Source organism: Ylistrum balloti, unplaced genomic scaffold, assembly GCF_031769215.1.
Source record: "Ylistrum balloti isolate Yb309-2 unplaced genomic scaffold, AGI_CSIRO_Ybal_v1 Utg370512, whole genome shotgun sequence".
NCBI lineage: Eukaryota > Metazoa > Mollusca > Bivalvia > Pectinida > Pectinidae > Ylistrum > Ylistrum balloti.
In genome coordinates this window covers 344719-361884 of record NW_026782330.1, presented here as the reverse complement: position 1 = coordinate 361884, position 17166 = coordinate 344719, and the positions used below count along the sequence as shown (strand labels likewise).

At 37.4% G+C, this 17166-nt stretch overlaps 1 protein-coding gene across 2 annotated transcripts; it reads left to right on the top strand.

The window, feature by feature from the left end:
• Positions 1-793: 793 nt before the first annotated feature.
• Positions 794-16474, top strand: LOC132555723 (uncharacterized). 2 transcript variants are annotated; one of them, XM_060220086.1, is made up of 16 exons: positions 794-862; positions 1292-1717; positions 2478-3644; positions 3936-4059; positions 5054-5184; positions 5365-5394; positions 6362-6488; positions 7401-7525; positions 7959-8015; positions 8393-10306; positions 10487-10521; positions 10923-10963; positions 11336-11410; positions 11983-13205; positions 13651-13731; positions 14925-16474. In XM_060220086.1, the coding sequence occupies exons 2-16, from the start codon at positions 1294-1296 to the stop codon at positions 15920-15922; spliced, it is 6552 nt and encodes a 2183-aa protein (XP_060076069.1). In that variant the 5' UTR covers positions 794-862; positions 1292-1293; the 3' UTR covers positions 15923-16474. The 2 variants fall into 2 exon arrangements, with proteins under 2 accessions (XP_060076069.1, XP_060076068.1); XM_060220085.1 differs by having other exon boundaries at positions 13648-13731.
• The last annotated feature ends 692 nt before the right edge of the window (positions 16475-17166 follow it).

Below are 17166 nucleotides of genomic sequence, written 5' to 3'. Positions count from 1 at the left end.
ACAATTAGTTACCACACAGAAATAAAGGTCACCCAAACCAGTCAGGTTAATGGTCAGAGACCAGACAACTAGTTACCACACAGAAATAAAGGTCACCCAAACCAGTCAGGTTAATGGTAAGAGACCAAACAAATAGTTACCACACAGAAATAAAGGTCACCCAAACCAGTCAGGTTAATGGTCAGAGACCTCACAATTAGTTACCACACAGAAATAAAGGTCACCCAAACCAGTCAGGTTAATGTTATGGTCAGAGACCTACCACTAGTTACCACACAGTGGTCAGAACATAGTTACCACACAGAAATAAAGGTCTTTACTTTTAACACATTGTTTTGCTTGGTGGACAAATGTTATGACATAATGGGTTGATGGCAGTTTCCACAATTTAGATATGATAAATCGGAAAATACATGACTATTTTTTTATTTTTGGAAATAAAGTGACAAATGTCTTCGACATGTATATCGCTGAGAGAAAAAATATGTCCCAAAATGTAGACAAGGGGTATCTTTACAGCACTTAAAGACATTTAGTGTTAAAAAAAGTAAATTACATGCCCTGTGGACCTTTTACTTTCATATTTTCATATTTACTGGAAAGGGAATTACATGATCTGGTATATTTTAATGTCTCTGGAATACTGCAAGGTTGAAAACATCGAAGTGAGGTGAATTTGGGTACTTCGCCCTATTACGACGTTTGTTTCGGTTTTTGACGTCCTCGTGGGCACTAGACTGTCATTGGCGGATTTTCAATTCAAGTGGTATGTTATGGAACACGGGCAAAATGGCGGCGTATTAATTCGAAAGGAGTTAGTAGACATGTGGCTGGTTGTTCACGCACACTAGCTTCAGACCAGGTAAAACGAAGATGATTGTATACATTTTGGTTACATAGGTACACAGGAATACCTATTTATAGCATAGATTTGTAATAATTGTTGCGTTTCACGTCATGTCACAAGTGATGATCAGATGTTGTTTTTCCGACGTTGGACGGACTGGTGCAAGATAAGCTAAGAGTGAACAGAGAAGTATATATTCTGTCTCTGTGTATAGTCTCGCTACCATTGTGATACGAAGTGTACACCCGTGAAGATGAATGCACTCATTATAAGAGCATTAACAGGAGATGTCACGTCGACTGCATTCTCTTGTTTTGATTTTGTAGAAAACTGACACAGTAGAGAGTACGTGCAGATTGTCGCACGGATATACACATCTTTGCTTGGATTTGAAATACAGAAGTACATTGTAACATTTTCGCTTTCTTTTTTATATTGATAAAGCTATGGCAAGTGCGAGGAACAAAAATGGAACAGGCACTGAAAAGGATTGTACAGATGAGGATGAAGACTTCATGTTGTCCATGGACCAGTGGGATGTTGTGGATGAAGCATCCGGATCAGATGAAGACACAGGTAACCGGGTCAATGAGGCGGTGAATAATGGACAGGTAGAGCTTAATCAGGAAGTTCAAGGTGATCAAGATGACTGCGATGTGATCACTGAAGAATCCAATGAGAACAAAGAAGACAATGATGAAATTGATGATGACCAAGTTCATGTGTTGGAGGATGAAGCTGATAATGTTAAAGACAGCTTGTCAACTGATCACGAAGAAAGCGCTACTTGTACAGAGTCTAGAAATCTCAGTTTAGAGAAGAATAACAATGATAACAACGGTGATACAGCTGTGTCTGGAGACTTGAAAGGTGAAAAATTAAACTTTACTTCCTTCTAGGTATTATAAATACAATTATTAGCTACACTTCAATTTTCTAGAGATGCTAATTATATAAAGCTCACATGGTCTAAAGGACCAAGCAAGGTGAGCTTGTGCTGTACTTTGGTATACAGCATTATTCATTATATTAACTTGATAACTCCCTGCAATGAATAAGAATTTATAAGAAAATATTTCATCAGATATAACTGGAAGGGAATAGAATTATACAGCCAGGGGAACTGAGAGGAAAACTATGCATTAGATTAACTTCTCTAGGACTTTTTAAAGGGGTGACAAGTTTATTATTGGACAGCATTTTACAGTGATAATATTTCACATATTTACTCAGGAGGGGTGGATGGTTCAGATGTTAGGAAGTATTCTCACATAGAGTTTTACTCATGATAGAAAGTCCCTAGAGCACTTTGAGAGATTGTCATAAGGACCATATCTTAGGCCAAGAAATGTATACAAAACAACAATGCTCCTTGGATAGTTTTCACAGAGTGTGGTTCAACTTCTGAGGACTGATAATTAACTCCACATAATTCCATTTTATGACATGGGAAGGTTGTGTAATTTTCACTACTTACAATAACTTGGCATGAAATACAAATACAATCATGTAACATGATGAAGTATACAGGTCCAGCCCTACTATTTGCGATATTACTGTCAACTAAAGCACTTTACTGTGTTTATATCAGTATTGTTGGAGATTTAATACTTTTACCCTATGTTTACAGAACCAAGTGAGTCATCAGTTTTGGTATCTAACTTCAGTCTATGGCCAGAGTTTACGGTAACTTTACAGGATATTGACGAGAAAACTGGCCAGTCTCGAGGACAAGAGTCCACAATCACATCCTCTGTAAAATCTGCTGTTGAGGAAAACCCCGAAAATCTGAAAGGGAGTTCTTCAGTTGTTGATTTCCAGGAGAATGCACCTGCTAGAGAAAAGTTGAAGGCTGAAACTGAAAAAGCTGCAGAAGATGAACTACTTAAAGGAAGTGAACCAGAAGATGAACTACTTAAAGGAAGTGAACCAGAAGATGAACTACTTAAAGGAAGTGAACCAGAAGATGAACTACTTAAAGGAAGTGAACCAGAACTGTGTAATGAGGTCATTGCAGAAAAACAAAATGTCGCTGGTGATCTCATTTCTGATGGTTTAGAAAATTGTGTTGAGGCTAATGAAGACACTGAAGGGAAAGATGCAGTCAGTATTGAAGACAGAAAAACAGATAATGGTGAAGAGAGTATGGAAGTAGTAAGTGAGATGATAGAAGAAGGGATGGAATTAGAAATGGAAGAGACGAAATTGAGTTCTTCAGAGAGATTTCGGAATGTAAAACAGAGGGAAAAGGAAGGATCTCACGTGGATGATAAACAAGATGATAAAAAAGAAGAAATTCAGCCATCAAAAGAAAAGGAAGAAGACAAAATTGTGGAAGTTGAAATCCAAAATGATGAGAATGATGCACAGGAAGATCATGAAAACAATACAAATAGAGATGAAGTTGGAGGAATGGCAAAAGAGAATGAAGAAAAGATGGAGGAAATGGAGGATGGAGGTGAACCCGAGAAAAGAATGTCTGGAGATGAAGTGGTTGAAGATGGAGAAACAGAAGAGAATTTGCAGGAAGATGGTGATGAGGAAGACAATAAAGAGCATGGTACAAATATCGATGTAAACAGTGTGAAGAAGGATGTAGAAATTGTAGGTAAAGCAGTTAGAGTAGAAGTGGTCCAGCCCAAGGACAAACTTCCAAAAACCGTACCAAAAGTCAAGCCTCGTAAGAAACCTACCACCAGCACAGAAGTCAAGGTTGGGGTGAAGAATGTTCAGCCTCCTAGGGCTGATGGCAAGCCACCCATTAAGGCTGAGGCAACTCACAGCTCACATGTTTTAGGTAATGTTAAATTCTTTTTACACTGTTTGTCCCTGTTCATCACTAACAGTGTGTGTTCAATGTTCTATATTCCTGGACAGCTATAAGCGTATATATTATAAATTAGCTGCTCTACTTAGTAATAAAGGATCATGAGATATGGTTATAAATATAATTGTAGCATTCTCAAGCCCATGTGATTAATATTTTTACTGTCATCACTGTCGACAAACATTAAAAAGTAAGATTCATAGCTGATCAGACTTTATCAATTTTGTCCACATATGATTATATTTTTTTTTGTGTTTCCAGATTTGAAGATGACCAGTGTAACTGTGGACGATCTGGGATCCAGAGATATGATTATCATCCTTAAAAGTGCTATACACTTCAGTGTAGACTTTCCTGGACATCCTAATGGTGTTAAAGGAATAGGGTAAGTCGCTCTGTAATGTCATCCGGTATCGGTGAAGGCAAATTTGGACATGATTCTCATCCAAAGAATACCTGTCCCTGCGTACATCAGTACAGATTGTACTGGTGTTTATGATATATGATGGTAGGGTAGTAATTAGTAGAAAACAAACCACCTGTATGATAGTATTAAAGGGAATAGGAGCGTTACATTATATGGTGGTAGGGTGATAATTAGTAGAAAACAAACCACATGTCTTTGCATTTATTCAGTTGAGTCATTCATTTTCTATTTTCTTTTTTCTTTCTGTTTTATTTTTGAGAGTCAAGAGAACAGATCTGAAAGTCATTTGAAATCACTAGATCTTGAAAGAAACATGAACACTCTTCAGGGGTTGAAGTGACATGTAACCTGTGTTGCCGAAAGAGGCATATGACCATTGTAAATAGCAATTTTCGTACTGTTCGTGTTTCATCCATGTGTAAGTTTAAATTCGTGTACAAGCAGTTACAACACAAATTTGATGGAACCCTGTTATCCTTATATACAAGAGAAAAGACAAATCTGGTATACATGAAGATATTTGTAGATCTTGTTAAATTCAAACTTTCTAACATTCATTGGTCTGTCACTTTGTGATACGGATCCAGATTGAGGTTACGTGTGCACAAAATAATTATCCATCATTATCACTACGGGGATGGAGGCACAACGTCCCTGAGAGTACAATTCGGTGAAAATCCCGATGAACTGGCCGTTGATCCAATAGTACACACAAGGTTTCACTAAAAATCCAGGTAATGAGTACAAAGGAGTGAGTCCAACACAGTAGTTCTTCTGTATACTTGATGTTAATTGTGGGTTGTTGTTAAAAACACTCCACAATGAACATCAAGTATACAGAAGAATTATCATGTTGGACTTGTTCCTTTGTTCTCATTATCCATCATTATGTTAGTATGTATAGTAATAAAAATGTGTTGTTTTAATATTTATGGCTTCCTGTGAATTTCAGCACTGTGACGGCTACCATATCCCTGGACAGGAGACACACAAGTATAAAGTACTTAATGAAAAATCTAGCTGGTCTTTACTATGAAGGCGTCAAGTTTCCAGACCTGCGACAGAAGTATTTAGAATGTATTGGTAAGCTTTTAAAGTCTTTGTTTCATGTTTCATATTTGGAAGTTGAATGATAGTTATCGAAAGAGAATGGATTGAAAAAAATAACACTCAACATGTGTGAATGAATAGCCAAATTGATATTTACTTTAGTGAGCTTCAGAAACTACAAATTTGTAATGTTGGATTTCTGTTTCTTTTCAGCAAAGGAATGTAGAGGAATGAACCTGCAAGGTAAACATTTGATTAGGATAAAGTTTTAGTGATTTTGCCCTGGCACTGTTCTTGCTGTGCTTCAGAGTTCTTACATTGATTTTTTACTGTTAGCTGTGTACAGGTGGACACAGCATGTAGCTTTAATGTACTGTATAACATTGTTATTACAAAGGTGACTTTGTTAACACACAATATTTTACACTGTTGTTAAAGTGCTGTACACTCACGTCGCACTATGTAAGAAATTCTCCCAAAAGAGGATATGTAACAAATCAGTTTTTATATTTGTGTAACATATTTTGGGACTTTGTAATAACAAAGTTCTACTGTTCAATATCTGAGTCCATGCCGTGACTTTCTCAAACTGTTAGTAGTGTGATGTTGAGTTTATGTCGTGTTTTTCATTGGAAGGATCCAATACTCTGTATTATGTACCATGTACCTCTATCTTCTCTCATGGACTCCGTGATTATGATGCTGAGGCTTCAGTAATCATGTTCACTCTTAGCATACCATACATACCTGGTAAGCACATGTATCACAAGTTGATAACGCTGCTATATTCCTGTGAATGTGTGGTTATTTACATTATAACAGAAGTTAGGCTTGCTTTCTCGGAATCACTGTGATTATATGTATTTTCTTTTTTTTTTTTTAATTTGGGATAAGATCTAGACTGAATTTGGAGAGGCTATTTCAGGGGAAATGTCTCTCTTGTAAAATCTGATTTTGTAATTAACTTAATTGTTGGAAATCCTGCAGTGGAATATGTGGACTGTGTGTGATGTGTTGTGAATCAGGATTTGTGTCGTGGATACAGAGGTGCAATCAGTGAGATAATCTAATGGATGATCATAGCGATTCCTTTTCAAGGGAGATGTTTTTCATAATTTCAGGTTTTCGTGTTAATTCACAACTTGGACTGTTACTGTCAAGGGTGGCGAAATTGTCCAGAACCCATGTTGTATTTGCTTATCATTCACAGGTATACACCCAAAGCAATATTCTCTGTTTGCTTACCAACTTCCAAAATACACATCACGAGAAAAACTCAAAAAAGTTTTTCCTAACTACAAAAGATCGTTCCTAGCGTATACAAGAAAAGGTATTGGGTAAGTTTGATGGTAGTCAGGATGAAAGGTAAGTTAAAAAAATCTATTGTGTATGGGAAAAACTTTTGCGTCTGTTGTTGAAATTCTGGCATGGGTCAGAATGTTCAAAATGTACATAAAATAAAATGATCTTGTAAGGTATATTGCATGCCTCTGATGTATATAAAGGTAGTTTCTGATGTGTACATTGATTTGTTTCATTAATTATATAGACATTCTATTAACAGATGAGGTTTGATACAAAGGATTGTTCAAACCATTGTGTTCACGTGATGGATAGATAAGAAAGTATTGTAACATAACTGTTATACCCTCATAACAACAATATTTTATGTTACTGCAAGATGTTCATAACTTTTCATAAATTACCAGTCAGACAAGAAAAATCTCCAGTTTGAGAAATTTACAAAGAACCAACATCCTGCTGAGTTCATGTGTATGTTAAGGTTCTAGGCTTTATATACATCCAAACGTAGAAAATAACCTACGCTAACATTTTAAACAAAAAAATAGCAGAGCAAACAAAGAATGGCTGTTAAACCAATTTTGTGACAAATTTTTAAGATGTTGATAAATATTGACCTGTCCTGTTTACACCAAGACAGAAATCTAATGACTGAATTCATCTTCAAATATCACCAATTCAATGTAACAATACAATTTAGTCAACATAACGTGCAACCGTTTACAATGAAACATGAAGTTACAAAACAGTAAACAATGCAGTATAAAAAGTAACCAACAGAATAGTGTTGGTATGTCCATGTGTTCTGAGAAGTATATTTATCTCCATGGTGACAACTTTATATTCATCTCCATGATGACAACTTCATGCGTCATGGTGTTGATCTGTTTGGGTTGCTTTACAGTCGTCCTCAGAACTCAAATGTGCGATTTCCATGCTTTATACAGGTGGGCTGTGCTACAGTTCAGGACGAAGGAGGAGACCTTGAGGATCCTGGAATCTACATGTGGTGAAATTACATTAGAGAGAAAGGCTCTGCCTACATTTCTTAGTCCTGTCTCTCTTCGTACAGGTAACATACTCTAGGTTGCTATGGAAACTATGATCGATGTCACAAGCACAATTTAGTGTGTTAACCATGTACTAGTTTATTATACACTAGAAAGAGAGGACATGTTCAACTATTTGCTTGATAATAAGACATGTTAAAAAGTAAATTAAAACACTGAGGTAATTATGTGATCAGATTTCAGCAATCCTATGCTTACCTCTGTTGAGAGGACAGTTACTATGTTTAGTTCATAAGACATTCCAAGTAACTCTCGCTGTATTGTCTAATCAGGGCTGTCCTGTAGAATGAGATAACATTTACTTAATTTCATTTGTGAAATGTTAGCAATTATTGTTTTGTTTTTATTAAGTGTAAAGCTTGTTCAGATAAGATCGACTCTCTTTAAGATGAAAGCAAAACAGTAATGTTGGAGTAATGCAGCATACTTTTTCAGAGGAGCTGACCAGTCCGGATTTCAAGGCGTGGTTTTTTGACTCGAGATTCAACCCTGGTAGGTAACATCTGATGAGATCTAGGCTCTTTACTTTGATGTAGATGTTAATGAAAAAATTTGATTATTTGAAAAGCCAAGATTTGTTAGTACATGTATCTATGAACATTTCTGGGAGGAATGGTATATGAATTACTCTCTATCTCTTCATTTTTTCTTGGGTAAAATGATGTGCCAATATGTGATTGGTCTATAGTTGTTTACAACATCTTGAGGCTCCTGTGCAAATTAAAACGGTCACCATCTGGTATTGTACCAGACAGAAACAGTAGATTATTTAATGTTACTGGTTTATAAAAATAAGCTCTTGACTCATTGTTCATGTATATTGTTAATTACTGAAGTTAAAAGTCTTTCCTTTTTATGATTCGTTTCAGGAGGGAGAAGTTGGGGACCAAGAATGGGGAGAGATAGATCTAGAGAAAATGTTATACAAGAAGAAGCCCGTGACACAAAGCACAAAGAAAAGTTGTTACAAACAAAGGAAAAACTGTCTTCCAAGCAGCAGATAGACACAACGCAAACCAGAGATGACAAACCGCAGATAGAAAATGTAGGAAGCATGCAGGCAATGGATATAAGTCCTCTGACAGCGAAATTATCCACAATTGTTTCTGACAGGAAGATCGGACAGAGTACAGGACAACCCAGTGTTAGGTGTCTAATCTCTGTCCTTCCAACTGTTGAAAGTCAGGAAACAGCATCGACCAGTGTTAAAGGTCAGGCATATGTGTCACCTGTTATAGAAATTAAGACATCACCATCTTCTGAAGTCAAAGGTGAGACAGCTACAGCATCTAAGATCAAAAGTCTGCCTTCTACAACTACTGTCAAGGCGAAAGTTCAGGTAGCTACATCTTCTGCCACCTCCAAAGCAAAAGGACAGATTTCTAAAACTCCTAATGTCAAAAGTGAAGTACCTACTGGTGTCAAAAAACAAAATACTACCATTACTGTGATCCAGAATAAGAAAGAAACAGGACCTCAAAGTGAACCCCAAACTAACATGCAACCCACAGTCAGCCAGAATGTATCAAATGCATCATTGGCGTTACAGACTTTAGATGACAAGACTTGTGACAAATCAGCAGTATCAGGTACAGATACTGAGGCTTTGACAATAAAATCAGAAAATGTTCTGCTCTCAGAATCTAATTTAAAATTAGAAGAGGAAGTTTCTATACAAATAGAAGAGGAACAGGTGAATGAGGGTGCGCAGGATGCAGGAGAACAACAGGCTGATGAGAAACTTGATGGTGGTGTGGTTGATTTGAATACAACAGGGAAAGATGATGTAGAACTTGGAACAGAGGGGACAGAAGGTGTAGAGGATCCCGATACTGAGGAGAATGAGGATATGGATGAAACAGGGGAAGAGGAAGTGATAGGAATCGATACAAATGAAAACAAGGATGATGATGATACAGGAGAAAATGAGGAAGTGGAAGATGAGGATGCTGTAGAACTGGACCTAGAGGAAGATGAGGAGGTTTTGGAAATTGAAGTAGGGGAAGATAAAGTTGTTGAAGGGGATGCAAAGGTAGAAGAGGAGGTTGTGGAACTTGACGAAATGAAAGAGGAAGAAGCTATTGAATTGGATGAAGAAGATCAGGATGTTGTGGAATTGGGTGAAGGACAGGAAGAAGATGTCCTAGAAGAAGAGAACACTGTAGATGATACAGAGGAAAATGAGAACGTAGAAGGAGAAAAGGAAGACGAGAATGCAGCAGAAAAACAGGCTGTTGAGGACAAGCACACTGTTCAAGTAGCAAGGCAGTCCACAACTGAACCTATCAAATCCTCAAGAAAAGGGAAAACATCCTTGATTAAAAGTTCAGTCAAAAGCCCTTTGAAGAAGCATGTTTCCAGGAAAGCAAAATCAGGATTAGTGAAAGGTGAAGGTGACATGTATGACAATGTATCACCCTATGACAGCATATCTCCATACGACAGTATCTCTAGTGATTCCGAACATGACGGCCTCAACAAAAAGGAATCACCCAGGAAGAAAAAAGTGATGGAGGATAATAACTTGGATACACAGCTTGATAATGACAGTATATCCAGTGATTCTCTCCCACCTGAGGACTTGAAAAAGAGCAGCAAGGGAGGATGGGATTACATACGGGGAGTGTGGGACTCAGTCAGTGGTGAATCTGTGAGCAGTGTTAACAGTGAGTTAAGTGACATCAGCTCCAAGGACAGCAAAAGCAGGAGGCACAAGAATGTTAAGAAAATGGAGTCTGATGATGACTGGGACAACTCCTCTCTCAGTAATGTTTCTGATGCTGGTTAGTGTACATTTACATTTTTCCTTTTGTAATTTGTACTCATCTTTCTTGTCCAGTGAGGTATGTTGGTTTATGGTTGTTAATACTGTATAAAATTGATACTTCAAGGTTAATGGTTAAATTACATAAACAGTGAATCAGAAAGGGAAACTTTTCTTAATTGATTTTTTTCCATTGTAGAGAGTGAGGGACATCGACATATATCTTCACGCAAAGTAAGTACATGTATTCTGTATTATAAATGAATATTCACTGAAGTTCATATTGCATATGTTCAAAGATTCATTGTACTGTACAACATCTGTTCATTGTATCGTACATCCAAAGTGATCAGAAATCAAATGTATTGGAAATTAGACTGATATACCTTAATGATATCAGACAGAAATGTTTAATATTGAAAAACTGTTCTCCTAAAATCGATGTTTGTATCTTTTGGTAAAATTATAATTCATCAAATTCAACGTCATTTGTTCATCTTCCCACCCTGCCCACTGCTCCCTCACCATATCTCTATCTTCCTTGTGGTCCCCATTTCACTATCTCTCCAATGTTCTAGTTTATGGTTTGTATGTTTGATTTTGTGAGATATATAATTTTAATATTCTTTCTCCAGGATCTGTCAAACAAGCTTCATACAGCCCTTTCAGATGAGAAGTAAGTGGACATATCATTTATATTTAAGCACCACACCCCTTTTTTGCCATCTGATTCAGAGAACCAGGATAACCTGATGCCATTGTGTTTCATCCTTCATGTGCCTTGTGTAAACTTTTATTCTTAAGTCCTTCTTAGGTTGCACCAGTGATTGTTATTATTGTTACTTTTTCACCAAAGTGATAGACAACACACAGCAATAATTAATGGACTCTTTTCCAGAAAATTGAACATGGAATTGGCAAAAAGTTGAGATGAAGAAAAAAATAAGAATAAAAAATAAACAAATACATAAAATAAAAAACCTATTGAACCAGTTGTCTTGTAGTTAGTCCAGTATAACAGTAACGTTTCTTTGTTTTGTTGTTATAGATACAAGGAGAGTGATAGTGCAATGGTAGCTTTGCTGCGGTCAGCTCTTGATGTAGTGGTCCACAGTAGGGACAGGTAAGTCCCGAATGCTGATTATTAACTATCAACACTTATTGTGTATTGGACAAGGCTGATTTTTTACACTTCAATTTCTACAAAGTAATACAATGTCAGTGAGCCAGCTTTGACTGGGCATATTACATAATGGGATGTAAATTAGATGTAAACTTAATTACAGGTAGTTACTAAATGTTAAGTACAGTTACATATTGAAATCAAAGGAACAAAAGATAATGAGCAAAGATTGAATGCAATAATTTGGCTGTTTTTACACAGACTTATACTTCTGGGTCCTGGTTTAGTTATGTGCTCATAATGTCCGGTATTTCAGTGATATCTATAGAGACAAACGTTTTACTTGTCTCGTGACTGATAATTACTTTATGGATGCATCAAAGTTTGGAGCAAAGTCTTGAGACTGGTACTAATTCTAGACGTTGATTGACCCTCTAGATTTGACTTTTTGACATGTATAGTTAAAGAAAACACATGATAAAGCTAAACAAGGTTGAAGATCTCTGCTATAATTAATCAAGACAAATCTGTACATCAGCACATGCATGACAACACAATGTATTTTTCTTCAGACAAAGCCCCTCACCTCCTCCGAAAAGAAGCAGAGTGCGAGGTGTCTCCCCAAGAAGAACCGATTCATATCGCAAGTACAAGCGCTCTCCTTCTCCAGACTCCTACAAAAGACATAGGGATTTGTCACCATTAAGAGGTCACTATTCAAGGTCAAGGTCACCTGTAACGAAGCACAGAAGATCATTTACTCCATTGAGATCTCACAGTTCAACTTCCCCATTGAGACATCAAGATTCTTTGTCCTCTTTACAAATGCGAGAGTCTATCTCTCCTCAGAGAGGTAGAAGTTCACTTTCCCCAATGCAGACAAGAGGCTCCTTATCCCCACGCAGGTCTTACCGGTCACCAGTTAGAGATACATATGATGGTAAGAGGATGTCCTATTCTCCAGTCCATGGTGACCGATATCAGCAGAGGAGGACTTCGCCTCATCACCGTACTCACAGACATGGGTTATCTCCGGTCTCTGTGTCACCTGTGAGAGATAGGTATAGTCGCAGCTCATTTTCCCCAAATACTTCAGAGTATGATAGAAACCTGCATGATAGAGGAGGTCAGTACAGACAGAGGGATGTATTTACTCGCGGTAGAGTGTCCATTTCCCCACAAAGGGCCACCTATTCTGGACACAGGTCATCGTCTCCAAATAGAAATTTGTCATACAGGAGGGCAAGGGATTCCATATCCCCAGTAGGCAGGGAATATGACCGCAACAGACGATCACTGTCCCCAGATGAAAGGCATAGGCGATATAACCGAAGCAGACGGTCACCTTCCCCAGATGTTAGAGGGTATGACAGGAACAGACGATCGCTCTCTGATGATTCTAGGAGATATGACCGAAGAAGAAGATCACCATCCCCAGGTGCAAGGGGCTATGGTCATAGCAGGCGATTACTTACCCCAGAGTCAAGAAGCTATGACCAGAGCAGAAGGTCACTGTCTCCTAGGACAAGGAGTTACGACCGCAACAGGCGGTCATTGTCTTCAGTTAGGCAAAGCTCTTATGATCTACATAGTCGAAGTTCAAGGTCACCTGAAAGATCCTATGTAAGGCATAGGTCACCTGCAAGGTCTTTATCTGATATAAGCCAACAGTCCGTTTCTAGAAGTTTGAGTCCTATATCATCAAAATCCAGGTCAAGGTCACCTAGCGTGAAGCGAAAACATCCATATGATGATTATGCACAAGACACTAAAAAGGCGAAGTTGGATCAGCCAGGTAAAAATGATAGGTTTATCCTTCAGTTTTATGATAAATGTAAGAAATTACTGCATGATTTTATATACTTCAGGATACTAAACAGCAACATTCACTTTTGTTTTTCTTTGAAAATTAGTATGAAATTTGTACCCATTCATTCTCCCGTTTTTTGGCTGATTTCAAGTTAAATGTCCTTTTCAAGATGTAAATTATGGATAAGCATTCAACTCAACAAACCATCTGTGATGACTTCTATAGAAAATCCTACGTTCTCTACTGATTATGATCATTAGGTCATAGCCCAAAGTCCTGACAGATAACCTTCTATACCACCAAATCTTGTCATCGGCTGATTTTGTTTTGGGAGTTAGGTTTATTTTAGGTGTCCTGTTCGTTAGGTTTATTTTAGGTGTCCTGTTCTATGTTAGCTGATAGCTTCACCAATGCTTCTCTTCTACAGCAGCTTCTTATACAGCGACTATTGACTTCAACAAACCACCCCCATCCAGTTCAGTAGTGGCTGCCTCCTTCTATCCTGATACAGGTAAATTTAGTACAATTAGTGCAGTATTGAATGTTGTGATGGTAATAGACTTAATTATTCTGATAGAAAAATCTACTGAACTCTGTATTCACTTTGAAGGTAACATCAATCTTGAACATCATCTGCACTAGTGTTTCTATGTAGAAAGTCTATAAAGTAAATACTTATTTTAATTTGATTTAAACAACTTTGATATTCATCAAACTGTCTGCAAATTCATTAAAATAATAAAATCTCAAGTTGGAATTTGACCTGGATTTGAAATGTATTATGGCAAACATTGGTTTCTTTACTTCATTGGGAGTAAATCTTAAAGGAATCATTTTGTTTAATAAAAACAGCTCCTAGAAGTTTGATTTTCAGGCAGATGAAAATGTGATACAGCAGTATTTGGCTATTTTACAATTCCATATCTGAGGTGGCTTTTGTTTTAGACACCATTTACAGATAATATATTTGAAGTATTTATTATATAAGTCCCTCATTTAAATGAAGAATAAACTTAAATAATGGCTTTGATCTGATTGTCATATACGTTCTAGATAATTCAGAAATAATAAGTTTGATAATGCATCTACTTGCTCTTGATTTTAAACCCAAATTTGACAGAGAAACTAGTTACTCAAGGAAGAATGGCCATCATTCTATTGATACTGATGCAAGAGGTGCATCACATTTGTGAAGTTTTAACTCTGCATCTGTCCTTTTAATGGCACAAGCATATTTTAATCATTGAGGTGGGGCAGGGAGAAGATCATTGCCAGATGAGGAATGAGGATGTAATTGTGTATTATCGTGGAACAGACTTGGAATATATCTGAGTGTGTGGTAGTACTGAAGTAGTACATGTATATAGCCTGTAGACTACCAAAGTCATGTATTTTCGCTTGTCTAGTTACTCGGATGAGAGTACCGTGAAGAAAGACATGCAAAACCATTTGTTTAAGGCTTCATTACTTGTCATTGATCACTAAACCATGAATTAAAGGCACATTTTTACTCATTTAATTAGCCACATTTTGTCCTTGAGCCTTTTATTTGATATATTTTAACAATAATGTTATCGTATGTATTTAGGATTTTACACAATGTTGTATGCCTGCTACTTTCAAGAACAAGAGGATGAAAATTAAAAAAGAGATGACAATTTTAGATTTCTGTGTGGATTAAGTTTTCATTTATTATTTTTTCAGGTTACCGACAGTCGGGAACAGCATATTCTCAACAGCCTTCAGTTACACCTACAGTGCATGGCCAGTATGCAGCACCATACCAGCCTGGTCTGGTGCCACCTCCACCGATATTGACTCCATCCCGTCCCCCTTTCATGTACTCACAGCCACCATTGCCATTCATGGGTCCCCAACACCCACCTTCCATGATGCCTCCTCAACTCCAGCCCCCACCTCGGATGATCCTGTCGATGCAACAGTCGACGTCTTACTCATCACCACAACAGCCATCTGTGACAGTCACCGCCAAGAAATCATCCCAGCCACAACGACGTCAACTCATCCCTGTACCGGAACAAGGATCCCAGTCTACTGCAGGGTCTACATCATTTACAGCAAAGTCAGTGGGTGTGGTCGACCCTCCGAGAAGGATACTCTTTGTAGGAGACAGTCTTATACATCAGCTCAGTAATGATTTTGTCGGCCAGAAACAAAATCTGAACTTACATCAGCGTGAATTTCAAATTCATTGTGTGGGAAAGTTGGGAGGAGTAGTAGGAGACTTGGAACCTCCAGCATTGAACCATACTATGAATGAAATTCAGCCACATAATGTGTTCATACAGTGTGGCGGTGATGACTTAGACTCACCAAACTTTAACCAAATAATGACATGCCTACCTACCCAACTTGTGTCAATTGCACAAAGACTAGTCGATGGGTTTGGTGTTCTGTCTGTTGGGATTCTGCAGATTCTACCACGACAGACAACGAAACATGTGGCCTGTGATTCCTACAATCTAGGAGCTAACCAAGTGAACTCTAGTATCAAGGCTCTCTGCAAGAACAATGACAATATCTTTTTCTGGAACCACAAGAATCTAAGAAATATTGATGTGATCAGTATCGGCAATAGTGGTATTCGCCTGACTGAGACAGGAATGGTCAAGTACTTCCGATCAGTCAGAGGTGTGACCTTATTTGTGGGGCGTGGATCAAAGAAAACAAATCTTCAATGAATATTAACATATTTCTATTTCATGTTCAAAACTTTGGAATTTATTAAAAATTTCTCATTCCTCAGTAGTATCAGTTCTACACATTCTCACATTCACACTTATTCTCATTCACCAGAACATGAAAGTGTGAAAGATCCAACGGGTGATTTGATATTTTTTATCGTGTAGTTTTTGGCTGAAATCTTGAAATCGTTTCCTCTACATACAAAAAAATGTTTGAACATATGAATGCTTAAGAAACGCTTATTAGGCATGGGAATACTTTGGATGTGTTAAAGGGATAATGAAATATTGCTTTATTGTCAATAGTAAAGCTTTGTTGATTGTTGTAGAAGAACATTTTTTGCTATTTAGTGATGTAATCAAAATATTTTGATAGAAGTATCACTCATTTATCTGATGTCTCATGATTGTGGTGAAAACATTCCATCTGTTGTTTCTTAGTTTATGAATGGTTTTGATGCTAAGGACATGAGATAGGTTGAAAATTTAACAATGTTAAGTGTTGTATAAACTGAATGTGCAATGAATAAAGAACATAGAGTAATCAAAGATCTTTTTTATATTATACTTATATTATCCTGATCTAGTATCAAACAAATTAGTATAAATCATATTACTAATTTAATGGAAACTGTATCAGCTGTGAGCTATTACAGGAATAACTGTAACCCATAGCAGGATTAACTGTAACCCATCACAGGATTAACTGTAACCCATCACAGGATTAACTGTAACCCATCACAGGATTAACTGTAACCCATCACAGGAATAACTGTAACCCATCACAGGATTAACTGTAACCTATACAGGATTAACTGTAACCCATCACAGGATTAACTGTAACCCATCACAGGAAAAACTAACCCATCACAGGAATAACTGTAACCCATCACATGAATAACTGTAACCCATCACAGGATTAACTGTAACCTATACAGGATTAACTGTAACCCATCACAGGATTAACTGTAACCCATCACAGGAATAACCCATCACAGGAATAACTGTAACCCATCACAGGAATAACTGTAACCCATCACAGGAATAACTGTAACCCATAGCAGGAATAACTGTAACCCATCACAGGATTGACTGTAACCCATAGCAGGATTAAATGTAACCCATCACAGGAATAACTGTAACCCATCACAGGAAAAACTGTAACCCATAGCAGGAATAACTGTAACCCATCACAGGAATAACTGTAACCCATCACAGGAATAACTAACCCATCACAGGAA